This window comes from Leopardus geoffroyi, chromosome B4 (genome assembly GCF_018350155.1).
Source record: "Leopardus geoffroyi isolate Oge1 chromosome B4, O.geoffroyi_Oge1_pat1.0, whole genome shotgun sequence".
In the NCBI taxonomy this organism is placed as follows: domain Eukaryota; kingdom Metazoa; phylum Chordata; class Mammalia; order Carnivora; family Felidae; genus Leopardus; species Leopardus geoffroyi.
The window spans coordinates 40415303-40441571 of NC_059341.1; the positions used below are offsets into that span (position 1 = coordinate 40415303).

At 47.1% G+C, this 26269-nt stretch overlaps 1 protein-coding gene and 1 pseudogene across 4 annotated transcripts in view; one reads left to right on the forward strand and one right to left on the reverse strand.

The window, feature by feature from the left end:
* Positions 1-3137: 3137 nt before the first annotated feature.
* On the forward strand, positions 3138-5024 carry LOC123591770 (annotated as a pseudogene).
* Positions 5025-10878: 5854 nt separating this feature from the next.
* ANO2 (anoctamin 2) overlaps positions 10879-26269 on the reverse strand; it is a 340087-nt gene continuing 324696 nt past the window's right edge. For all 4 annotated transcript variants that reach the window (XM_045467167.1, XM_045467165.1, XM_045467166.1 and 1 more), the window contains 5 exons: positions 24045-24197; positions 23631-23683; positions 21552-21733; positions 13709-13814; positions 10879-11805 (listed from right to left, as the gene is read on the reverse strand). In XM_045467167.1, coding sequence (XP_045323123.1) covers positions 11536-11805; positions 13709-13814; positions 21552-21733; positions 23631-23683; positions 24045-24197 — 764 coding nt within the window. In that variant the 3' untranslated portion in view covers positions 10879-11535. The remainder of the gene's footprint in view (positions 11806-13708; positions 13815-21551; positions 21734-23630; positions 23684-24044; positions 24198-26269) is intronic.

Consider the following 26269-nt stretch of genomic DNA (forward strand, 5'->3'; position numbering starts at 1 on the left):
CATGGTGGGCCAGGAGTCTCCTGACCTGTCCTAAGAAGTGTCATGGAAGGGCATGACCAGGGATGAGGGATGAGGTTGATGTAAGCTTGCAGGAGGATCCCTGGGCATGAGAACTGCGGGAAGGGCAGAGAGCTCAGCTTGGTGAGAATGGCATAGGTGAAGAGAAAGGTCAGGCACCCCATAGAATCATGGGGCATGTGGAGGGTCAAGCAGCTGGGAGCCACAGCCTGTCTGACCATTGCTCCTGCTCAAACAGTACGGATCACGTAACTTGAGGAGTCCAGTTAGATACTCGGTGAAGCTTTGCAGCCTCTGTTGTTGTAGTAGTTGAGTGAATTGATAATCTTCGTGTTGTCCATTACCTGACACCCCCTGCATGTACTTTCTCACCCCTCTCACCCTCCCTACTTTAATCCCCTTGTGTATATAATAACAGCTTCAAATCTCTCTTCAGAGTGGGTAATCTATAAAGAAATAGAAATATCTTCTCTTTTTAAAAATCTCTTTACCAGTGAGACATGCTTTTAACTGATCCCTTGTTTTCCAAATGGCATGCCACTGCCCACATGCCTCCCCTATAAGGGGCAGAGAAATGGCTACATAATATCTTTCCAATATAAACTCTGATGTGAGTGAGCACTCTTCAATGTGCATCTGATTCTTCATTTCTGACCTTACTGAAAATAGATTCAAGAGTGCAGATTTGCACTGATAGATGGTAGACACTTTTCAGAAAGCCCATTCTTGGTTGCCAGTTCTCTGAAGGTCCTTTGGGATTTTCTGATTTCGTGATCCTGGAAAATAATTGCCTCCATGTGGCATCCTGAACAGGAGATAGTGTAACAAGAGTTATCATGTTGGATTCTAGATGTGCCGTGATGCTATGAAGTAATCATCCAAAGATCAGTAGAAAAGCCAGTTTGCTTCTGAGGGGATTTCAGTCTTGATGATGAAGCATTTCAATCCAGAAGTCTACCCTGCTCCCACAATAAACTCTCTTTTCTTTGGTAGACGTTTATAAGGAACCACTCAAGGAAACCACAAAAACCATGAAAAATTAGTTTAGATTAATGCATTTTCTGAAAATCATGGCCTAGCGACTGAAGCTTATACTTGGGTATCACTTGATATGTTTCTAATGGAGTTGGTGCAATGTTTTCAGAAAACCACGACATACTTATTCGACGTCAAAGCAAGGCATTTGTTTTAAAAGCCAAGGCACATTAACAGGAGTGGGGAGTAAAGACAATAATTCTTTAGTGCATCCTGGCTAGTGACATTGCATTTGAGGTCTCCCTCAATAGTTTACTCATCTGGAAACCCACCCTGGAATGGAGTTTAGCAAACGTGCTGATGTCAAGAATGCTAACCAGCCAGTGCCGGGTACTCTGCAGAGATCATCCCAGCACTCAAATACTCCATTTCCTGGCATCTGTGCCACCCTCTTGGAACCTGGACATTAGGTTTATTGTTGGCCACAACAGTCTCTACCAATGGGTTTTATACTGGGCATATATTTGTCTTAGCCATTGATGATGATGTTTTTCTTCTTAGAAATGTAGGTGTTTGTTACAATATCACTCCTTGATATAAATCTCATGATCTGCAGTCCTGAGAAGGATGCAGGGCAGGTATCATTTCTATGCTCCAGATGGATAAAGAGCTCAGAGAAGTTGGAGTTCGCCCCACTGAGAGAGTAGGCTCTAGAACCAAGTCTGGCTCCAAAACAGAGTGCATTTTCCATTAGAGTACATTGTCTCAGCATCATATGAGTCTCTGTCCCCCAAAAGGCTTTGCCCAAACACAGACAACTGAGAAATGTGCCTTCTTGCTTCTTACCAATGAGTGGTTTGGAGGGGTGGCAGACTGCAATTCATTCCAGCTTGGCCACTTCCTCGCTTTGTACTCTCTAGCAGAGGCAACACTTCTTTGAGCCTTGAATTCTGCATCTGTTTGTGACAGAGTGCCAGAATCCCCTGCCATGACCCCACATACCACCTCTGCCAGGTAAGATTAGAGGCTCTAGATTCAGTGAAGGCTGACACAAAGATTTCCTTCTGTGTGACAAGGGATTCCACAGAGTGGAAGGAGACTAGAAGCTTCTGTAGCCTTAGAGAGGCAAACCCTTAGATTCAGCTTGGGCTAGAGGCAAGATTTTTCAACCCTCCAAGACCCCCAACTGAAAATCCCAAATTGGCATTTATCAGAGTGGATCAGTGTGGCAAGAAAGACCCCAGGGCCTTAGACGGGATGTCCCTGTGTGGAAGTGGTGTTCTCGGTGGTGAACTTGACTTAATGCAAAGATCCAGCCATTCCTGGGGAAGGGCCGAGCCTGGTACATATGTGATGAGGCTGAAAGCCCTTGGGGATCCAGCCCCCTGTGGCACAGCGAGGCCATACCTTGTAGCAAGTGTAGGCCATGACTTTGTTATGATCAGAAATCTGTTCAGCAAGGGTGCCCATGTTGAGTGGCTAATTCTCCAATGGCGCCCTTTGTGCACGTTAGCCAAAGAGGAGAGAATACACCTCTGTCATCCCTTTAAGGGGTCCCTGAAAGCCCCCTTGGGGTGGAGTATGCTCTGGGAATTTGGAGGAATCAAAGGTAAGTGGCCTCAGGAAGGAGATATCGATGGTCTCTCATTCCAGCTTTATTAAAAATTATGTGGGCACTCAAGTGATTAATGGGGAAAACAGAGACATGCAACTGAGTTTGGCAGTGTGACTCACCTGGTTAAGTGTAAGATGGGGAATAAAAACACTTTGCAGGAGGTTGTAAAGATTAAGCAAGGTGATGAGTGTACGGTTCTTATCACACTGGCTCCTAGTGAGTGCTCCTCGGATGGTGATTATCATTACTGTCACTACGAGTACTGTCACTATGATTATGTGACTCCACAGGCCTCAGGCAGAGCACCCGGGGCCAATGGACTTCTGAGGGAGGTGTCATGATGCCGAAGAAACACAGGCTGGAGTTTGAACCCCAGGATTAAAGCCCCCATATCTTCAGTTTCAGAGGCCAGTGATAAGAGGCAACTTTAGAGTGAGATTCCTTCCAAGGGAGCCCAGGATCTATGGAAAGACTTCTGAAATGTATGGAAAATTGTTTCATATCTTAGAGCTTATATATGAAAGAAACTTGAGAGAAGCGTTCCCAAATTTGGCAATAGTCTTAACATTCAGATGAAATCACCAATAAGCTGTGGAACTGAAAACAACTTTCTAGGTTCTTATTTTCTATCAGAAATAAAAAGCACGGTCCGAGGCGCTTTAAGGGCCATAGGCTTCCATGCAGATATGGCCAAGTCCAAGAACCACACCACTCACAACCAGTCACAAAAATGGCACAGGAATGGCATTAAGAAACCCCACTTACAAAGATATTAATCTCTTGACGGGTAGGCCCCGAGTTCTTGAGGAATGTGCACTTTGCCAGGAAGCACAAGAAGGGCCTGAAGAAGGTTCAGGACAGCAATGCCAAGGCCAAGAGTGCATGTGTCAAGTCTATCAAGGCCCACAACAAGACCAAAGAAGTCAAGCCCAAGATCCCAAAGGGAGGAACCACAAGTTTGCCTATATCGCTCATCCCATGCTGGGGAAACGTGGTCATGCCTGCATCGCCAAGGGTCTCAGGCTCTGTGGCCCAAAGTCTAAGGCCAAGGCTCAAACCAAAACAGCTCTGGCTCCAGCTCCTGCTGTGGCTCAGGCTCCCAAAGGTGCACAGGACCACCCCCACTTCGGCTGCCCCTCCGCCATCAAAGGCTCCAGCATAGAGGCTTCTGTCTGCCAGCGTGAGGACAGAGGGACTGGCATGACCCCTTGGCTTCTATCTGCAGGGGTTGGTGTCCTCCTGTCCCACTGGTACAAATATACACCTGTGTGTGGCAGGATCTGTCTAAAAAAAAAAAAAGCAAAAGCAAATGTTGATTGACTTTGCTAGGGGAAAGAGTGAATTACCTTTCTCTTTCCTAATTGAAAACCTTGTTATGAAAAGCAATCAAAAAGCACATGACTAAAGATGTTGAGGGAGCAGTACTGTAATATAAAGGCAAGCGAGTCAGTTCATTAATAAAAAATAAAACCATTTGTCATAGATTTTGTCATGTTTCTGGTTTAGACTAAAATTTTTATTTTGGAACTTTTCTTTTCATGCTAAATATTCACTTTTGTACCTGATTTTATTTTATAATTTTGAGTATGTTTTCTTGAAGAGGATCCCTAAAATTGTAGAAGCTTCTGGGCCCACAAAACCAGGATCTGCCCATGTTAATCACACTACTTTTAACATAACGATATTGAAAAGTGCTCTACATATGCTGCACATCGACGCAGAGAGGAGCTTCAGGGAGCTTTCTGGAAGGAGGTGGAACCATTGAGAAGACAGATAAAGAAGGAAAACCTTGCTCTGTGAAAAGATACTGAACGATCAAAAGAGACAGGTGGAGTACAGTGAAGTCAGAGGTGAGGCAGTTGAGAAAATTTAAAGGGTTAAGGCAGACACTGAGAAAAGTTTCTGAGTGTAGTAGGAATGAGGCCCAGAGAAAACGGTGGAAGAGGCCTATTTTAGGGGCCTCATCTGTTTCTCAACTAAAGCAGCTTCACTCAGACCAAGCAGATGTGGTTCTTGATAGAAGTTGACACATGCTCTCTGAAGAATTAGATGCAGGCCAACCAGAGTCCATGCTGGGAGAAAACTAGGAGCAGGTTATTATGTGGGACCCTTGTCAAAAGTCTGCCTCCTTCCCTTAGGGCCTATGGCTTCATTCCCCTAATTGAGGAAGACATCTTGGCTTGGAAGCCTCAGTCCTCAGCTCCTTACTCTGTTAGACAGAAAGGAAGTGAGACAAAGGTGGGGCAATAAAACATGAAGGTTCCTGAACTCATATGTAGAGCTGTCTTTTTGAATTCCCATTTGGCTTTCACCTTGCACTTCCTTTCTGCAGATAAAGCTGCATGTGCCATGGGAAGTGCAGAAGAATAAGTGGGTTCCACTGCCTTTGAGTCCTGGTGAGGCATCTGTCTTCTAGCCTGGTTTGGAAGGGGTCTGGTTCTTGGGGCACTGCCATTTCCTGCTGTACAGAACAGGGAAGGGGAGCAAGAGGTTAGCCAGATGTGTAAATAGGGCTGCATTCTGAAGAAACATCTGCTCTGTCTTCCAGAACTTGCGGCTAAGCCTTCAAGGGTGGGTTCTGCTCTCTGGCGCCCTCTGCTGTGGCTGAGCAGAACGGATACTACTGTGGGTTGTGACAAGAGTAGAAATTCCAAGCAACTCTTCCCTGGGCTGAATTGGGTTAGGTTATCCAAGACACAGATGGCCAGGGCTTGGGTTGTGAAAGGTGAATAGAAATGGTAACACGGAAGATAAGACTGACTATGCTCTTCATGTTTGCCGTACCATGGTGATCCTGTAGAACTGTACATGTCAACACATGGATGTGAATGGATGTTAGTGCTTGTCCAGTCCAACCTCTTCATTTACTAGCAAGGAGCATATCTTGGAAAATACATGCAGCAGGTAAAGGTCGGGCCATCAGGAGAACATGACATTCAGAAGAGTAGGGTATGGGGGGATGAGGAGAAATCTTCACCTCTCCCAGATTATCCATGAAGGATCATACAAGTGAGAGCTTGGAAACTGCTAGAATAATATGTTTGAGATTATAGGTGGGTTGCTTCTGAGGGGAGGAGGCAAAAAATAACATGGTACTCCAGGAAGGGCATGCTTCTGAAATATGGAGGATCAGAACTAGGAGAAACATGCTGAGAAAAAGAAGATGGTGGCCATGAAGATAAAACACTGGAAAGGTGATCCAAACCTTCAGTGTTTCCTTAAAGTAATCAACACAGTTGGAATGGCTACACTAGACTCTGTTCCTGTACTAGAAGAGTACCTTCCAGAGCCGAGAAAGAAGTGATATGCAGACTGAATGTGGCCACAACATTTCAGGCCTGTTAAATAATGAAACCCGCATCAAGGCACATTCCAGTGAAATTTTTGAATTCCAAGAATACATTTTAAAACCCTATTTGCACGAAGGCAGGAGGAAAAAAGAAAGGTACAAAGGAATATTGATCAGGCTTATGCCTGAGGTTTTCCCTCTGAAACCCTGGAAGACCATGAATTAATTGCCACAGCCATAATGTTTTGAAAGAAAGGATGGTGACCCAAGAAAGGTAAATCCAGTCAAATCACCATTCCAACAAAAGCAAATGCTCCATGTCTTTGGTCAGGTCCCCTGAGATGGGAACTGCATACCTGACCTGCAGGAGGTTGACTGGGAAGTGTGTTCCAGAAGCACACCTGCCGAAGTGGTGGGCAGGGGGAGGGGTGAGGTAAGCAGACCAGGGCAGCCAGAAGAGCTGAGCTGCAATACATTTTGGCCAATTCCATATGGAGCTCTGGAGCTGAGGAAGCCCTTTAGAATTATCTCGAATTGAGCCAAGGGGGGCCTCCTCCACCTACAGAGATGAGAGGCTGCCCCCAGCAGAGAAGTGGCCCTGGTCCAGGCAGCCTCCTTTCACTTATAGCAGTTCTGAGAGGGGCTTCAAACTGTGACCATCAGAAGCTAGGGAGTGAGCACCTCAATCCTGAAGGGATCTGGGTAGAATCTTTAACACCACATTGTTAAAAAAAAACATATTACCTGAAGGTATACTCTGGACACCTAAGGGAAGACTGTGACAATATAAAAAGACAGGAGCATTTTCCTAATTTATTTTTAACCTCAAACCCTATTTGGCTACATATTTCAAACAACAATGGGGCACACTGGTCCCTGAGTTTTCCCAACTCATTCTTGTCCTTACTTCTAGAATGCCTTCCACAGCCAGGTGGAATCTCCTACCACAATTTATGTCCACTTAGAAAAGCAACTGGTAAGTTTCTCTCCCGTGTTTCTTAACAAGGATTCATCTGTTTACAAGGTTAGAACGTTATTTTGGGTGCATTAGCAAACCCAAAGGCTTTCATTCGCCTGGCAGAAAAGCAAAGTTCCATATGGCAAAACAAAAGCCATTTTATTGAGGAGTTAATGATGATTTTCTGCATCTTTAAAATCCTTGCCGAGAATAGCACCTTTCCCCCACCCCCAAGCAGGATTGTCCTAGACAGGGCTGCTCTGGAGAGGCTATGAGAGGGGAGAGAGGGAAGGGAAGTCCACCTTTTATTCCATGCTCTTTTCTTTACAATGAGTACATCAAGAAAATAGCCATCAAGATTATTTATGTAGGGGCACCTGGGTGGCTCACTCAGTTAACCATCTAACTCTTGAGTTCAGCCCCAGTCATGATGTCACAGTTGTGAGATTAAGCCCAGCGTCGGTCTCCATGCTGATAGCGTGGAGCCTGCTTGGGATTCTCTCTCTCCCTCCCTCTCTCTCTCTCTGCCCCTCCCCTGTTCGCTATCTCTCTCTGTCTCAAAATAAATAAACATTTTTTAAAAAAGATTATTTCGGTAAATCAGCCATCAAGTGGATTCCATTTCTTTTTATTCTTAGTAAGGAAAAAGCTGATGAACCCAATGGTAAATACTGTTTGCCGCCATGACCTCCATCTAGAGCTCATGGCTGTTTCTCTTGGAGTTAAAAATTCAGATTATTTAAACTATTTTATTTACATTTTACATTTTTTTGCATTTTCTAAATCTTCAATGAGTATATGTTACTTTTATGACTAAACAAAATAGATGCTATTCCAGATCAATGTAAGTGACCACACATATACCATGACACCACAAATGAAGTCAAAGTAAACTCAGACATTAACTGTCATTATTTCTAGAGAAAAGGTGTAGGAAAAGGAGTGATATTTTTTTCATTTCTTCAGTGTTACAGATGTTTGCTCATAATTAATTTTCTTTTGTATTTTGCAGTGAAATGTCAAAGTTTATAATTTCCTTAAAGAGCAGACGGTGGGGGGTGCTGTTTGGCTCAGTCGGTTAAGCATCCAACTTCATCTTATGTCATAATCTCACATGAGTTCAAGCCCTGAGTCAGGCTCTATGCTGACAGCTCAGAGCCTGGAGCCTGCTTCTGATTCTGTGTCTCCCTCTCTCTCTCTGACCCTCCCCCACTTGTGCTCTGTCTCACTGTCAGAATGAATAAATGTTTAAAAAAATAAATAAAAAAGCAGAAGGTAGGTTTCATTGTTTGTTTTACATTAGGACTGGGGATGACTGGGTGGCTCAGCTGGTTAAGGGTCTGACTCTTGATTTTGGCTCAGGTCATGATCTCATGGTTCATGGGATTCAGTTCCAAGTTGGGCTCTGTGTTGAGTGTGGAGCTTACTTGGGATTCTCTCTCTCCCTCTCTCTGTTGCTTCCCTGCTTGCGCGCTCTCACTCTACCTCTTTCTCTCTCTCTCTCACTCTCAAAAGAAGTAAGTAAACATTAAAAATAAATAAATTAGGATGCACCTACCATCTCTCTACCCAGACTAACAAATCCTTTGGGAAGTTCTTAGCCTACATCCCAGTTGCTGCCCTGTTGGGCAGGCACTTCTGGTGGTCACGCTGGTAAGGCAGGTGCTGAGATGATTTTAGCCTGGGGATGGGGGCAAATCACAAAATTCCTAATTCATTTGTAGCGAGAGAGAGGGAGAAAGTGGAGTCCTTTCAGGGTGGAAATGTATATCTGGGCAGATGGGATCTCCCTTCCTCTCCATCTAGATCTCCCTGGGAGGTGCTGTCTGGCACTAGAGTGTGGGCTTTGGCCACCACAGGCTTCCACACCCAATCTGCAATCCCTTAACAGGAAGGGGTGGGGCAGGAAACAAAACAAAAACGCCCATTATGCAATGGAAATTAAAATGGAGCCTCTACCCCTGCTACCAATCCCCTCTACCTTGCTTGACTTTTTTTCTCCATAGCACTTACTACCCCCTAAGACATTATACAGCTTATTTTCATTGTTTATTGTGTCATCCTGACTCACCTACAAGAAGGCAGGAATCATTGTGTTGAGTGATGTATCCCAAGTGCCCAATATGGAGCCTAGTACATGGTAGTTGCTCGGTACGTACTTTTGAATAACATTCAAGACAACTGAGGGGCGCCTGGGTGACTCAGTCAATCGAGTGTCCGACTTCAGCTCAGGTCATGATCTCAAGGTCCACGAGTTTGAGCCCCGCGTCGGGCTCGTGCTTACAGTTTGGAGCCTGGAGCATGCTTAGGATTCTGTCTCCCTCTCTCTCTCTGCCCCTCCTCCACTCACCCTTTCTTTCTCAAAAATAAATAAACATTAAAAAAATTGACAACAAACTTATGGGATAAAAGGATTGATAAGCTACATGAAGCGGAAGAAGAAAGCAAGATAGCATATACTGCATATTTGCAACCAAAAATACAGATGCACTTGAGAGGGAATGACAGTCTGGAAGGAAACACAGCAATTGTTGATGTTGATTACAAATTTGAGGACTGTGGGTGATTTCACTTTCTTCTGTTTTTTTTGTTTGTGTGTGTGTGTGTGTGTGTGTGTGTTTGAGAACAGGGGAGAGAGGGTGTGCATGGCAGAGAAGCAGGGGGAGAGAGAGAGAGAGAAAGAGAGACAGAGAGAGAGAGAGAGAGAGAGGGAGAGAGAGAGAGAATCCTAAGCAGGCTCTATGCCCAGTGTGGAGCCCAATTCGAGGCTTGATCCCACAATCCTGGGATCATCACCTGAGCCAAAATCACGAGTTGGATGCTTAACCTACTGAGCCACCCAGGTGCCCCTTGTTTTTTAGATCATCTGACTCTTGGTGTGCAAGTTCCACCTCTCTGATCATACAAAAGTGTGTACTTGAAAAAAGGAAAAGAGGTGGGGTCCTGAGCCAGCCACAGTCCGTGCAATGCGGGTGTCTTGGTGCTGGAGGTGGCCCCTGACCATCAGAATGGACCATCACTGCTTGCAGGAAATACCAACCCCACCCACACCCATAGGAGTCCTGGGGACATCCTCCTCCTTTTTATGGGCCTGGAATCTCCCTGTCATTAGTGCCCCTGAAGTGAAATTTTTCTCTTATTGGCCACTTCCCTCCCCGCTGAGTTAGCTGAAGCCTGTTGTAAGATGATGCAGTGTTTTGGTAATACTGTAGTTTGAATCTAGGCTAACATGGTAAGTTTGAACATTAAAGCGTGAAGTGGTTAAAATTTATTGTAGGACTACTGGTATGTGAGCGGCGTGGGACAGGATTGTCTGCTGCTCCTTCTAAAGCTGTATCTATGCCCTGGAGTCCCCATGAAAGAAGGAGCTACTTTCCAGAGCAAGAGTTGGCAGGGCAGTGCGATCCTGCACGTGGCCAGGACACAGAAGCCATGGGGAGCGGCAAGGATGACCAGCCCGGCACCCCAAGCCCTCGAATTACCAGGTGTGCTGAAACATGAGAACACTCATGTCTTCTCTGGAGTGTGGCCCTCCTCAAAGCTTCTATGCAGACACTGAGAATGACCTGGGAGGAACTGGGGCCGGGTCCCGAGGAAGAGGACTGTGCAACAGGTTTCTGGACAGTGTGTGGGGCTGAAGCGTGCAAAGGACGGTGATGAATGGTGTTTGGCCTTTGCTTCCAGCTATACTTGAAAATCTGGCCCCCCAGCTCTGGGAGGAAAGATGTAACCTCAGAACCATCTCGGGTCTGTCATTGATTTGTATATAAAATGGTAAGCCCCTTACGTCTCCTGCTTTAACATTTCCTGCCTCCTCTATCCCTTGTATTTCTCCAGAGCCCTTATTACTAGCTAAAATCCTGTCTCTCCCCAGAAAGTGAGCTCCACGAGTCAGACATTTTATCTCTTCTACTCTGCTCATCTCTCATCTCAGAGACCATCTGGGAAGCAGTTGGTCCTCAATAAATATTGGTATGAAGTGACAGAAAGAGAGAGAGCCACAGACAAGGAGACGCATCTTTATAAAGAATGTTTTGATTTATTTTATTACTTTAAATCTGAACCTGCATAAAGTGATGGTTAGTTGCACAAGCTCAAAGCATCCCCATGACATGGAGACAAGCTCAGGTTGGGACCTCTGCCACTCACCATCAAGTCCTGTGGCCACAGCCATCAGCCCTGTGACTTAATTTGTACCCACTGAGGCTGTGACAGTCCCAGCTGCAAGCGACTCAGAGGGGTCTGCTTGGGGAGCTGGTGGGAAGGGGAGAGGGATCGCTCAGGAGGGGGGCTTGCTCCTCTCACAGACTGTGACCACGTGAGAGGGGGCACCTGAGGAAATGCAAGGAAGGTGTATGGCGCCTGGGAGCTCTGGGGTAGAGATACCCAGTTCTTGCACCGGGTGACTCAAAATGGGGTGCCGATCCCCCAAAAGGATACAAAGAGGACCTAAAAGGAACTTAAGCTTGAAGTTTCTGAGAAGCAGCTCCAGTTCTCTTCCTGCTTGTGCTTGCTCGCTCGCTCGCTCTAACCCCTCTCTCTTTGCACAAATGCACCTTTGCAAAGACCCCCTGAGGCCGGGCCCTGGCAGACGCCAGCCAGCCCTCCCATGCAGGTGCACAGGCATGCTCCGTGAGGTCCCCTGCCACTGTGGCAGCCCGCGCGGTGGGGTCGACTCGCTCACACGTTGGTGTGCTGTGAGGCAGAAGACGCGATGCTGCCTGGCTGGCTTCGGCCCGAGGGTGCCGAGCTGGCCGCCCGGCTCCTGCTCCGACGCCCCCCTCCCAGGCTCCTTGGGGCTGGCTCGTCCGTCAGCTTGAGTTTCTCGTGCTCCTCCTTCAGGAAGAAGTCCACCAACAGGCCCTTTTCTTTCTTGATCTGGTCGCTGATGTCCGTGGGGATATCTGGGATCATCCAATCCACGAGGACACTCAGGAACATCACGAGGTTCTGCCAAAAAGAAAGGAGAAGGGTTGCGAGGAGAGGCCCAGCCCAGTGGGTCAGAGTGAGGGTCTCAGCAGCGGGGCTGGCAGTGTGATGCCATGGTGGCAGTGGTGGAGAGCACAGATCCAGGGGCAGGATACCTCCGTGTTCCTCTGGCTCTTCTACTTACTGGCAGGTGGTCTTAACCAATGAGCAGAAGTGTCTGTCCTGCAGAGTCGGAACAGTAACAGCACCTGCCTCCCAGAGTTGTTGCAAGGATTAAGTAAGTCAATACCTTGCACGCAGTGGAGCTTGAGAAGTGTCACCTATTGCTTTTTCCCCTCCGGTTCTTCCTGCCTGGCTTCTCAGCCTCCAGGTCCTCTTCTCCAGAGCCTTCTAGGAAGTGGGTGCAGAGCCTGCTGGCCTCTCCAGGGCTTCTGCTGGGCCAGCAGCTCCTCTCTTGCTTCCTGCTTGCCTTCTGTCCTCCATATCAGAGCCAGTCCTTTGGTTTCTGTGCTGAATTCTGGTTTCAGCAAACCTCACACTCATCCTGCTCTCTCTTCCTGCTAAGCCAGTCACACTGGCCCAGCTAGGGTCCTTGCCCCTAGCTTCCCCTTCTCCTTTCTAAGCTTCTGTGCACACTTGTAATTGGCTTCCTTCTTCCACTTGTGGAGCCCCATCCCTTCCCTTGGAAACGCAGGTAAGACAGGACTACCTTACCCTGCAGCATTTTCCACTGAAGCGGTAAATATATCACAACAGTGCCAGCATGGCCCGATCCCCACCCAGTTCCCCAGGCCATGCTCTGCCCAGTATGCTGCTCCAGTGGTGGCCTTCTCTGCCTGCCAATCACATGCTTGCTCTGAGATCTGGGCACAAGATCATAAGGGTATGGCTGTCTTCCAGGCTCCAAACCTAGTCCCACCTTGACCTTGAACCTCGCTTGCACCCAGGGGCCCAGAGGAGGGCCCCGGGACCAGCTGCTGTTTCCAGAGGCTCCTGGGTGCATTCATGCTCTAAAGCTGCTTCAAGTCACACTCTTCTCTTAAGCCAACTTTCACAGTGCCAACAAATGTTACAGGTGAGCTGTGGGAAAGCCAGGGGACACCTGCAAGGGGGCATTGGAGTGGTTTTTCTAACAGACCGCCCCATCTCCCCAGAGGAAGAATGGCTATCTTCTTTAAGTGAAAGACTAGCCGAGGGGCTTCTCCACTTCCTGGGCCAGGGGCAAAGCCAGATATCTTAGAGCCCTCCAGAGATCTGCCTTCAGGGAATACAAAAGCCTGAGGGAGCGGAAGAGAAAAGGATCTTGAAGGCCGGCAGGACCCCAAGTGGGAGCTGGGGCCACGCACTTGGCGGATCTCTGCCGTGCAACCGGAGCTGCGGCCATTGTCAGAGATAGCAATCACGGGGCTCGAGTTTGCTATTCACCGAGGCATGGCCGGATGGCTCTGGGGCCCTCTCCGCCAGATGTCTCAGGGGCTGAGGCACTCTAACAAAGGAGGGAGCCAGCCGAGAGCTAGAAGAATGATTCAGAACTTGAGCCCTTTCTTGGGCTGCAGAGACCAGGCGGGACTGTTTGTCTGCATCGGGGATGAGATTCTGGTTTCCACTGCTCTTCTCACTTCCTGTCTTGTCTTACGTCTGAACGGGACTCTATCTCCACCCTGCAACTTACTCCACATCTGTCTTGTAACCTTACTCTGTGTTCTATTCTCTTGCTGCAAATCCATCCATGAATGGAAGCCTTCCTTCCTCAAGAGTGCTTCCTGCCTCCTCTGGGGAGGCACTCACTTCTGCCTGCCACATGCAGACACCCCTAGGTCACAGCGCCATTAAGACCTGCAGATGAGGAGCAGGCGAAGAGCCACGTGGTCTTTACCCCTGCAGCCTGGATTCTAACTGGCTACTCTTTATCTGAACAACTCACCTGGAAGATTATGACAAAAGCCAGACGGGCAGACAGAATGGACCAGTACTGTTTGGAAAACTCATACGGGTTCGGGGCCCACGGCGGTTCTCGGTAATCCTTAAACCTGCCCAGAGAGAAATGTGGTGTTAAGATTGGGACGAGGTGGAGGGAAGGGGGTACTTCTCCAGGGGGAAACCTCAAGGATGAGGGCAGCAGGGAAGCCCCTGCCTCCCCAATTTGGGAAGTAGCAGGAAGCAGGGAGGAACAAATGTCTGTGGAACTTAAGCCATGTGGACAGATCATAACATGGTCAGTAGAAGAGAATACTGACCAACCGTGGAATAAACCAACAAGTGTCCATGGAATAAAAGTACCAAAGTCCAAAACAACCAGTCTTGGCCTTGATATGTCTTTTTCCAACACTCTCTCCAACATCCCCCACAGCTGCCTCTGATGTCTGGATTCTTCTTCCAGAGGAGCCCAAGGCAGTGGATCCATGTTGGCTCCATGAGCTTGAGAAGGGAGGGGAGATGCCCAGAAACCTTGGACAGTTCTCTGCAGTCCAGGGGCTCAGGGAGAACACAAGCACCTGTGGACAATCCTAGGCTTCCTTTCTGGCTAGCTGTTTCAGGACCACAGCCATAGAGGGGCTGGCCTTGCTTGGTAGCTGCATTCTTGCACCCCAAGGAAGGCTGACTCAGACCAAACTCAAGGCTGAGTGAATTTGGGGGGTGGCAGTAATAGTTGCTATTGGTCAGTATCTTCTTCTACTGACCATATTTATGATCTGTCCATGTGGCTTAAGAAACAAAATGTCAGGAGCGCCTTAGTGGCTCAGTCAGTTAAGCATCCAACTCTTGATTTCAGCTCAGGTCATGATCTCATGGTCAGTTGTGAGACAGAACCTGGCATTGGGTTCTGAGCTAGGCAGGGAGCCTGCTTGAGATTCTCTCCCCCCCATCCTCCCAACGCATGTGCATGCACATGCTTTCTCTCTCTCTCTCTCTCAAAAAAAGGAAAAGAAAAGAAAAAGAAAGGAAAGGAAAGAAAAGAAACACAATGTCAGTGCGTGATGTAAACTTGTGCCTCTTTCTCAGACCCGTGGAACCATCTAGGGCTTTTCCTCACCGCTGCCTTTTCGCCCCCATTCTGTGATGACTCATGTTAAAAATGGCTCATTTTTTCAGACTCACTTTTTTCTAAGCCTGGAAAAGTGACAAGAGCTGGTACCAGAAGAATTATAACCCTTCGTGGAACTGTTTTCTCCCTGGAATTCAATAGATCTTTGACGTTGAGTAAAAGCAAAACAAGCCGCGGGCTGGGGGAAGGAGTAGGGTGGCATGAGGCCACCAAGTGGGGTGCATGGCTGCCAAGGAAGGCAGGGGCGGGCAGGGGACTCTGCCCGAGGAGGGGCCACAAAGGAACACGCAGAATGTGCCAATCCCTGAGCAAGGAGCTTTACTGGAAGTTTTCCCCATTGGATCTCCACCACAACATCCTTGGGCAGGCACTGATATCCACATGACACAGGAGGAAACTGAGGCTCAGGGAAAGTCAATTACTTGCCAAGGTCTCTCTCATGGCCAGCAAGAGGCAGAGTCAAGGTGAGACCCCAAGTCTGGCTGAAGGCAGGCCTTTTCTCTATTGTCACAAAGCACCTCACCAACAGCTGCAGTTTGAGGCGGGGGATTCAGAAATGGGTGCTTTCTGTCCCTTCCCTGCCCTGAACGAGCCAGCTGCCCTAAAAGATCCAGGAAAAAGCACGGTGGCTTCCCACTGTCCAAGGAGAGATGCAAGAAGAAGAGAAGGAAGAAAAGAGGAAGAGGAAAAGAGATACACACACACACACACACACACACACACACACACACACACACCCCAGAAAGAAAAAGGCACAGCGGCAGAGTCAGCAACAGAGACAGAGGCTGATACTAAGCAGTCAACTAGGGTTGGGCAGGAGGCCAGGAGCTGCCCCTTCCCCACCCCCACTTCCAACAGCTGATCACAGCTGTTGCAGGCTCACTTTGCCATCCGGATGAAAAGCAAAGCTAACTGCAGCCCAGCAAAACACCACAGGATTCAGCATATCCATCCATGGCTGAGGACAGAAGCACGGCCAACCCCAGATTATGCTTGCTGACGGGAGACAGGGAGAGCATGGCTTAAAGGACAGGGACACTTTGGAGTGGGAAAAACCCCGGCTTGCCCGCCCTCCTGCTGCTCCCCCCACCAAAGGATCTCACGGCAAAAGGGGATTTCTCTACTCTTCCCAAGACCTCAGGAGGCAGGACATATGCCCATTTTGTACCACAGGCACATCCCTCCCCAGGTCCAGCCCATCCCTCCTGCTACAGTCAAAGTCTGTTTGTCTTGTTCTCTAGCTCCATCTAGGAAGGGACAGCTGCTCACTGGCCTTGGTGTAGGGGCCACTGCTCACTCCTCTTTTTCCCAGTCTGAAAAGAGTCCATAAATAATCTAATTCTGGTCCCACTTCTGCTCCTCACTCGCCACAGCTTTTGGAAATGTCACTTTGCCCTCCTCGAGTGTCCAAGACATTTTTAAAAGCTAACAAGCACATCCATTTAATCAAAGATCTGAGGAAAGACTAACACAGATATTTCCAGAAAGCTTTACTTGGAAATACCCCTACGCCAATGGGCTAGAGGGAGCCCTGTTGGGAATGACAGGACAAACTACCCACAGACAAGAACAAGACACAATTTAATGAGTTCTGCATCTGTTCACGTTTCCCTTTCCAAAGCTAACTTTAAAAAAAAAACTGTGACCTACATTACTAAGAAATACATTACATTAATTTTACATTAATGCATACATAAGTACATGTCAAGGAAATAAAAATTACACAAAACATGCTTACCCTGGCTGTGTGCACTGATATTTTCTGATTCTATCCTATCCTATCTTATCCTATTCTAGTCTTTCAAATGCTGACCACGATCTGCTAAGATGATTTCATAACCTGCTAATGAACAATGACTCATAGTTTGAAAAATATGATCTCGGTAAGCCTCTGCCACCAGGTAAATGATTAGTTGTTTACATTCCAATAGAAGTTCAGATTTCATACTTGTTTAAAGTGGCATCCTAAGAAGTCAAGCTTATCAAATGTTTTCCCTGAGCAACAAGAAGACGCTAATTAAACAAGGAGATAATTAAGACTAGAAATGGCCACAAAAATGGACTTAATTGCGTCTGCAGCAGTGACGGTTGTCTGCTAGGTCTATTTGGCTTCTAAGCCCAGGGCACGGCACTGGCAAAGGCATGGGCTTTGGAGTCACCAGGTGAGGGCTTGATGTCTTCTCTACCACTTTAGTTCTATGTCCTCTAAAAAGTTACCCGATGTGCTGATGGCCATGGTGCTGGTCTATGGAGTAGCCTCAATGCTCCAGCTCCCAGGTGGCATGTAATGAGGAGGAAAGGTCAATGAAGAGCACCCGACAGCACCTGGCCTATCAGGTACATGCCCAATACACACTAGCTATTCTTTCTCCCTCGACTGAAGGCACATTATGGAATACGCCTCTTTCTTTAAGAGGACAGAGCACATGTGCCCCTCTTCCCGGCTCCCCCTGGCATTCCAGGGGGATTTCTGAGCACTCGGGCACAGAGGCTACAAGTTTCCCATCGTGCTGATATGAATGAGAAAGTCAGCTACTGCCACATCTGCAAGGGGCTTCTCTCAGGATCTCTGTCCAGGGAAATGGCACAAAATAGGTAAGCCCCAGGCCTGTGGGAAGTAGAACTTCTGCTCTGTTCCCATCAGCTCAAAGGCCTTCCCAAACCAGATACTTCACCCCGGTTGAGGGAGTACGTCTCCCAAAGTCCCTGTGAGTGGCCAAGCACTGGGTGACCTCCATAGCGGGTCACCTCCTGCACCTGCTGGCTGGGACTTAAGCTCGGAAGTATGATTTTAGGAGCCATTCCTTTCTCACCCTCACCCCTCCAAGACTCTCCTTATTCTGAGCCTTAACATTGATTTTGAGAGTTCCCTGGAGTCTCATAATAATGAGAGGTTTGTAATTACAAACAACTAGAGTGTCTAATGAGCTAGTGCGCCCTGGGAGTGGCTCTGTCACTTACTAACTGTAAGACCCCATGAAACATATTTCCTACCTCTGAACCTCAGCATTCTGATCTGTTAAGTGGGGCTAGTGAAATGTGCTGAGTACAGAGAAGTGCTCCAGCTCTCTCCCACCAGCCACAAATAAATGAACACGTGTGCGCGTACATTAAATGTTAAAGGAAAGCACAGTGAAAATTAAGTAAGACAATGCATGTGAATGTGATTTCTGGAGGCTTCCACAGAGAATAAACAGGATGGTTTCCTGACAATGACTGGGGTGGGGGCTAAGGAGAAAGTCTTTTCCTTTTGTGTATATACCTATGTATATAGAATTACTTCTACGATAGCAAAAAAGTTCATAATTTCAAAAGAATATAATTAACGGTGATATTCTGTTCCGTGCACTTTTATACTAAGCTTTCAGGACCTAAATTATAGTGTTAACTGAGACAGACTCACACACAGTAAGTGAAACTGGTACAAAAATCATTATATCTTAGCTTTAAGTTACTTTAAGATTATATCAAGATTGTTCTAACACTATGAAAAATCACATTGAGTTGTATTTATATACTACCTAAAGAAAGAAGGTTCCCATGAATTCAAAATGTATTTCACTATTATAAAACAAAGCCATGAAATACCCTAAAGGTTCTATGAGTTCACTTGATGATGATGCATGGAGAAATGTCTGAGAAAGACTCACACAAAGGTGTGACTGAGATTACTGTTGGAAAAGTGCCCAGGACTGGGCAGAGGTTAGGGTGGAGGTAGGACAGAGTTAGAGAGGTTGCTTGTAATGTTTAGAGTTTTTATAGACTCTATAGAACAGATTAATATATTACATGTATCATGAAATACTAATTTTTTAGAAACAGAAAGGAATCTTCGGAGATTATTAATTCCAAGGTCCCATTTTTATAGATGGGGAAACTGAGATGTGGAGAAGGAAGAGAGACTCCTGGCTCAGATATCCCCCCACCATCCTCACTTGCAGGAGTGACCAGTGACCATGACACCTGCCACAATTCATCGTAATACAAAATCACCGTGGGCAGGAAGAGGACATACCGAAGTAACAGACAGAGGAGTTAGACATCAACACTCAGGAATGGCTTTTTCCAAAAATGAGGTTTTAGTTACACTATGAATCAATTAGTAAATATATCTCTCAACTCCAACCACGGTATGTTAATTGTTTTAATAGTCCCGATGGAAATTAATGTCATATTAATGCTAAACACAATTACATACAATATTTTCATACCATCTGAGCTACTTCAAACTGCCTTCCGAAACTGGCCTTTGACAAGGGAAAACAGTACAGGCAATTACGAACTAATGAGAACCACGTTAATCCAGTGGTTGATAAAGATCAGGAAAGGCAACACCCGGAAAAGCTGAGTCTCCCTCTGGTTTCAGCGAGGAACAGATGAGAGGCAGCCATGTACTGAAGAGAACTTGCCTCTTCAAAGACTTTTCACATGACTTTGGGATATGAAAGAACTCGGGCCCTGCAAAGAAACCTAGCAGGGGCCACCAAGGATGCTGTTTCTGGATGTTCAGCACCTCTAAGCAGACCCATTGGGTTGGCCATGCCCAAGTAGGCTCCCCAAGCTCCCGGACCCAGATCCCCAGCCAGGCTCTCTCCCATACTGACCCTCTGCTCCCTTCCAGTGGAGCCAGAAGCCTGAGCCACCACCCACCGTACAGGACATGGTAGCCCTTCAACCCTGTCGGTAGCCACTAATCATGCCTGCTGCCTGACGTCGCCAGACTGTTTCTGGAGCAGCCCCCTGCTGGAGCAGCTAGAGGCCTGAAGAAAATGTTGCTCCAAAAATGCTGGGAATGCATCTCAAATGGGCAGCTGGAGACTTGTCCTAACTTTTATTGCTATTTTTAAGATACCTCTATCCCTGGCGAGGCTGGGCTGGAGCCCGAGACCTCAGTTTTATTTGACCACATTTATCTCCAGAGGTCACTGAAAGCTAAGAATAAGAAGGGTCATAGAGTTCCCAACACTATTTGCCAGAAAACCAGGGCAAACTTTTCATTTCCCACCATGGAAGCAGTTTTAAACATTGGCTTTGGGGCTAGCTCTAGAGCTCTCTGTTTCTCACAATCTCTCTCTCCTTCTCTCCTTGTCTCTCATCCTCTCTCCCTCCCTCTCTTCCTCCCCATCCTGCCCGCCCCCCCACCTCTCCTTCATTTCTATTTTGTACAGCCACTGACGACTCCTGGCTTACAAAGACATCAGCAGGTTAAGCCACCACTCCCAAACTCCTGGGCCAGACAAGTTCACATAGCATGCAGTGAGTAGAGCATACCGAGGCAGAGATTTCCATCAACAATTATTACCCATCTAGGAAAGGTAGCCCTAAAGTACACCTATGTGATATGCTGTATCTAGATAATATGCTGACGCCACTCTCTGGACACCTGCTTACACCGTAGAGTAGAGCATCTCTTTATTGCACATGTAACCCACTGCTCTTCACACTGCAGCCAGAGAGAACACTAATGAGAAGTAGGATCTCATCCCTGCTCCCTGTGGCTCCCCACTGCCCTAAGATGAAGTCCACATACCTCCATATGCCCCACCACATTCTTCACGGTCTGGCTTCTGTTTTTTCTTCCCACCTCACCTCTCAGAGCCTATCCTCTACTCGAGCTCCCACCACCGAGCACCGAGTAGCCCGTCTACCCGGGATACATCATTCTCCCTACCATTATTTTAATTGATGTGATTGGAATAAAATTCATCATATTTACCATAAAATTGGATTCTCTTAGCATCTTCCCCATCCCTGTCAATGGACCCACCATGACCGGTCCTCTGACTTCAGCCCAATCTTGGGAGGTATCTTTGCCTTGGGCTCCCTCTTCTGTCCCTTGTCACCAATGCTGTCACGTATTCTAGTAAACAGCTCATCTTCTCACTTCCCCTTCCACCACTCTGGTCTATGTTCACCAAGGTTCATGGCTGGTGATGGCAGCAACTCAGCCACCCTCCTGGAGTTATCCCAATTCTAGTCCATCCTTCTCTCTGAGACTAGATTAATTCTCCTACGCATACACTTTATCTATCATTCCTGGCTCTAAAAAGGTAACTTCCTATTACATCATGTTACAATGCCTGCAGTATTTCAAGACTTCCCACTACCTACTTCATCTACCTATTCAAATTCAACAATGCTTTGGCTTATACTATCCTAGGAGTTTTGATATATTGTATTTCCTATATTATTCCTTACTGTGACCTTCTAAACACTCTCCTTGCTAATTACATCACCTAGCCCCTAAGTGTTCATCTAACACCCCAAATTCATCCCCACCCCATGACTTAGCCCATGCCGACTCCCCACCTAGCATACTCTTTCTGTCTTAAGACTCCTCAGGCCCTCCAGGAAGCCTACCCTTCCCATTCTAGCCCCCACCGATCTTTCTCTCTTCTGAACACCCACAGTGCTCATGTTCCACACTAGATACAATCCCTGAATAGCCTGCTATATCTTATCCACTCTGTTATTTCTTCCAACCAGCCCATAAACCTCTTCATGGTAAGGACAAGGCTATATACTTCTTTGCTCCATAGTGTCTAGCAAAAGGCACTCAATAAACATTTATTGATGCACTGAAATTGATTTATAGTTATTCGGAAGGTTCAGGGCAGGGGAAAGATGGAGAGGAGAGTGATATCAATCTAGATCTTCCAGATAATTACTTGGATCTACGACATCTGGTCATCTGCTGCCCTCCTCCTCCCGAGTGCTTTACCTGCAGAACTGAACTTCCTGGTCAAACTGTGAGTTTTCTGGTTGCGTTCCCTCCTTCAGCTGGCTGACGTTGAAAAAGGAGAGGGTGTGGTTGACAAAGCCGTGCAGGGTCCCGTTGTGACTATAGGCATACTGGTACACGAGACGGGGGATGAAGTCAGAGGTGATGGCAATGACAAAAGCCTGCAGGACAGAGCACACACACTTGAGGAGTGGTCAGGATGGATGCTATCAGGTGGAACAGGGTCCTTCTGGCTGACAGACTGCTGCCCCTTGGGCTCCCCATCCAGAGGCACTGCTCTGGCTGATACAGAAGTCCTTATCTCTGAGCTCCCACGGCTTTTCCATCTTTGCTATGTGTAAGGGAATCCACAGACAGTGGCTGTCAGGAGGGTGAATTACAACCCCTGATGCAAAGGGTGCTAAGCCAGTGTGGATCATTTGGTTCTGGAGAGAATGAGCCACCTCTGGTCTGAATTGACACTGGTGTTAGCCAAGTCAAAGCAGAGTAGAAGATATTCTGAGAAAATTACTGACGTTGATTAGAGTGTCACTTAAGTGCAATGTGCAAGGACACTGAATGGCCATGTACATCTGCCTCTGAGTGACACCAGAAAACCAGGAATACCAAGGATATGGGTCCACAGTTCCCCCAATTTGACCACTGTCTCTTGACACTTTTCAGCACAGCATGTAACGGAAGTTGTTCTTTCAACCAAAGAAAGCAGTGGATCTTGCCCGATCGAACCACACGTACCTAACATACTATCTGGCATATTTAAGTGTTCTATAAATGTCTACGGAGCAAACCAAACACCAAGTGAGTGATTGCATGTTTGAATGTGGAGGTACTTTCTGCAAAGAAAACCTTAAATCTTTTTGGCAGGTGTTTATACTGTATTCTGCACTAACAATTAAAGCCCTTTTAAAAATGTAGTTTAGGCGTTGTTTTCTAAATGTATATATGAGTGCGGATGGCCATACCATATTTGAGAATGAGTAATGTGCTTACAATCGCCACAGCTACAACTTACTGAGCATTTGCTACATGTCCTTTCATCTTCCCATTTAATTTCCAGAATGATCCTATTTGGTGGGTAATCTTATGCTCTCTCATGTTTACAGATAGGTAAAGAAGACAGAAACCCAGAGAAGTAAGATTTCTTGTCATTCTGTCATATGATAGAAAGTACCTAGAACGCAGGGCCTCTTTTCCAGTAGACACAACCCCAAAGGAGCTACTGATCTGTTTTCAAATTGCACCTCATTTCTCAGCCACAAGATGTGCACTTCCTACGTTGAACATTCACAGTGCAGTGAGCTGATTCTCTCTGCCTTTCCTCCTGCCTCTCCAGGCCTTTAATGTGTTCTTAATAGGCAACCAAGTCACAGAATCAATGTTTCTCTCCCAGGGGAAAATGGGTGGTGGCTTTCTTGGGAGGTGCCAAGCTGGGGGTCTTTTCTTGGGAGGTAGGACAGGAGGCCCTGCCTAGCCACCATCCATACAAAAGGCAGAAGCAAAAGTTGCTATTGGCTTGGGCCCATCAGGATTTCCTCTGAAATGTGGACATGTCTGGCAAGGCAGTTAAAGAGGTCACAACAGGTAGGACCCCTCTTCTTGCATGTCCTATCTTAACCTACGCGGTGCCAGAGTCCATGGGAATAATTAGGACTTCGCATTGACAGCTTAGAGGAACCGTAATTAGGAACCGCCGCCCGGGCAATGCTCCAGGTATTGTTTAGCTCAGGAGGAGAAAAAGAAAGGAAAGAGATGGATAGATATGCGGAATTCTTTCCTCATTATTCTTGGCTCCGAGGAAAGATCAGATTTTGACTCTTAAGGCCACGGTATGCACTCTGGTGGGTAATTACCTTCCTTTCTCTCTGTGAAATTAACGATATAGTAGCGCGGCTCTGGCCAATGGCACCACGTATGCACTACTAACCAGGGGGCTGCCTTTAACAAAGCTCCAGAAGGAAAAGGCTGGGAGGTAACGAGGGCTGGTATCCTGCTCTGAAGACCTCAGCTCCTGTGGAAAGCCCTTCCCACAGGGCTAGGTGTCACGAATTTAACACTTACGTTGCTGATAACAGAAAACTTGCCGATCCCGGAGAGAATGTCAAACCAAATCCCTGTAAGACAGAAAGAAGGGCATCTGGCTCATTCCCACCCTTGGCCCGGTGACAACAAGGCTGCAGCTCAGGGTGATGCTCCACAGGCACATTACCAGTGGAGGTTTGCCAGGTCCCCCAGAAATGGGCTTGCCTACAAAGCCTTAGGTGTCCCCCTCCACTGTCTGGAAAGCAGGGGGACAAGTAGGGGTGGATAAAGGTCTTCCAGAGCCTGAAGATATGAGGATGAGGACCTCCAAGGGCTTTCCCCAGCCCTCTTGATTCCAGACGTGGTGTGATGGTGGTGGCAGGTCATGGCAGGGAGACTGAGGGGACAGACAGAGGCAGAGGGCCTGCCATGGTCTCTAAGCAGGGGACATACCAATATCTTTGGTTCTCACGGCATCTGGCCGTCTCAGCTCAGTCACAAACTTCTTTGCATCAAGCCGCACTTCAATGACATTGTTGAGGAGGGCAAACACAGGTGCCAGAGGGAAGGAGGCCACAAAGAGGGTGACAAAGCCAAACTGGATGACTACGAGAGAGAAGAGGAGGAGAAGCATCGCTGGGAAGAAGTAAGAGCTAGATAAACTTTGCCTTGCAGCTATGGCCCCTTGGCTTTTTCTTATGGGGTCTCTTTCCCACCTTGATCTCCCAGGCTCCCTTTTTCTCCTGCCCACAGTCATGGGTCTTTCTCTCTCAGTATCTGCAGGCCCACCAGCCAAGGCTGTCACCCAGGAGCAAAGCTCTGCATTAGGCACAGTGAGAAGACGTGAGAAAAGGAATCTCTCCTTTCCATCACTCTATGTCCAGTCACTAATCCTGGTCCTCTAACTCACAGGTTGACCACCTTTCTCAGCAAGGGTCCAGAGAGTAAATATTTTTGTATTTGCAGGCCACATAGTCTTGTCACAATGACTTAAAACTCTGCCATTGTAGAGTGAAAGCAGCTAGAGACAAAACGTAGACAAATGGGCTTCCAATAAAACTTTATTTACAAAGGCAGTACGTAAACTGAGCTGGATTTGGCCCATGGGCCATAGTTTGCCATCCCCTGATGTAACATAAAAAAAATCACCTCCCAAATTTGGCCTCTTCTTTCCATACCCATAGTCCCTGCCTTTATTTAGAAAGTTTATTCATTCATCACACATTTATTGAGAGCTCACTGAGGGTCAGGCACCTTGCCAAGTATTTAAGGAGGTGAAGGTCTGGTCCTACTTTCAGGGAGCTGGGTGTTAAAGCAGAAGAGAGAAATGTACACAAAGATGTGCTGCAAGATTTTATGCGTGCCAAGAGAGCCTCCATATCAAACACCTAAGCTTAGTCCTGAAAGGTGGGCCTGGATTAAAGAGAGCAAGCATCCCAAGCCATGGAAGCAGTGTGAGCAAAGGAAAGGAGAAAGCTTGTGCCAATCAGATGGCCATGTGGAGCCCAGCTCCTCATCCCTTCCACCTGGACAATTTCAAGAGCCTCCTAACTGCTTCCCTTGTCACCAGTCTTCCCAGAACCTCCAGCAGTCTGATCCTGTCACTTACCTCCTCCCGAAAATGTCTGCTGGTTCCCTTGTGTTCGCTGGATATAGGCCAAATTACTCATGTTGGGATGCAGGTACCTTATAATCTGCTCCCGACCACCCTCCAGCCCTGTCTCTCAACATCTCCCCCCAGCCATCATGCCTGTGGCTTCTGGCACTGAGCTTCTGCCCCTCCGGATCCTCTCTGATCCTGTCAGGTGCTCCTATACACTTGTGGACAAGCACTCGTTCACCAGCTAGCAATGTCCATGCACCCTCGAGACAGTTCAAATACCATCTCTTTGGAGAAGCCTGCTTCTCCTGCTCTATCCTCGCGCCACCACCTTTGTGCCTGCCTCTGTTACGGCCATCGTCATGTACTGTTGTGATTGATCTACTCTCATGTCTTCCTTTCCCACTAGAAAGGCAAGGGCTCCGTCCAACCCTAGGGGCTCAGCACTCACAGTCCTGAGCCCCAGGAAAACCAGTCTAATAGGACACCCGTACATACCAAGGGCAAGTTATTTACTTTTCTGTGTCTTAGTAACTTCAACTATAAATTGAGGATGATAATACCCACCGAGATTGTCACAAAGGTAAATGATACTGTACAAATAAAGCACTTAGAATGTGTGGCACCTAATAATTGTTCAGTAATATTACCTGTTATGTATATTTTTACTCTTGTTGGAATAAATATCAATACTTACAGATGGCTGCCATGTATATTGCACACTTACATGTTAAACAGACACAAACTTTTTTAAAAAAATGTTTATTTATTTATTTTTGGAGAGAGAGAACACAAGCAGGCAAGGAGCAGAAAGAGAGAGAGGGTAACAGAATCTGAAGCAGGCTCCAGGCTCTGAGCTGTCAGCGCAGATCATGGAACAGGGCTCGAACCCATGAACTTGAGATCATGACCTGAGCTTAAGTAGGACGCTTAACCGACTGAGCCACCCAGGTGCCCCTAAACAGACACAAATTTAAGCACTAACTGAGAGTCAGGAGGCCTAACCTCTAGCCCTGGATATGTTTCTCACTAGCCGTATGTCTCTGGACAATTTACTCTGTTTCAATGGACTTCAGTA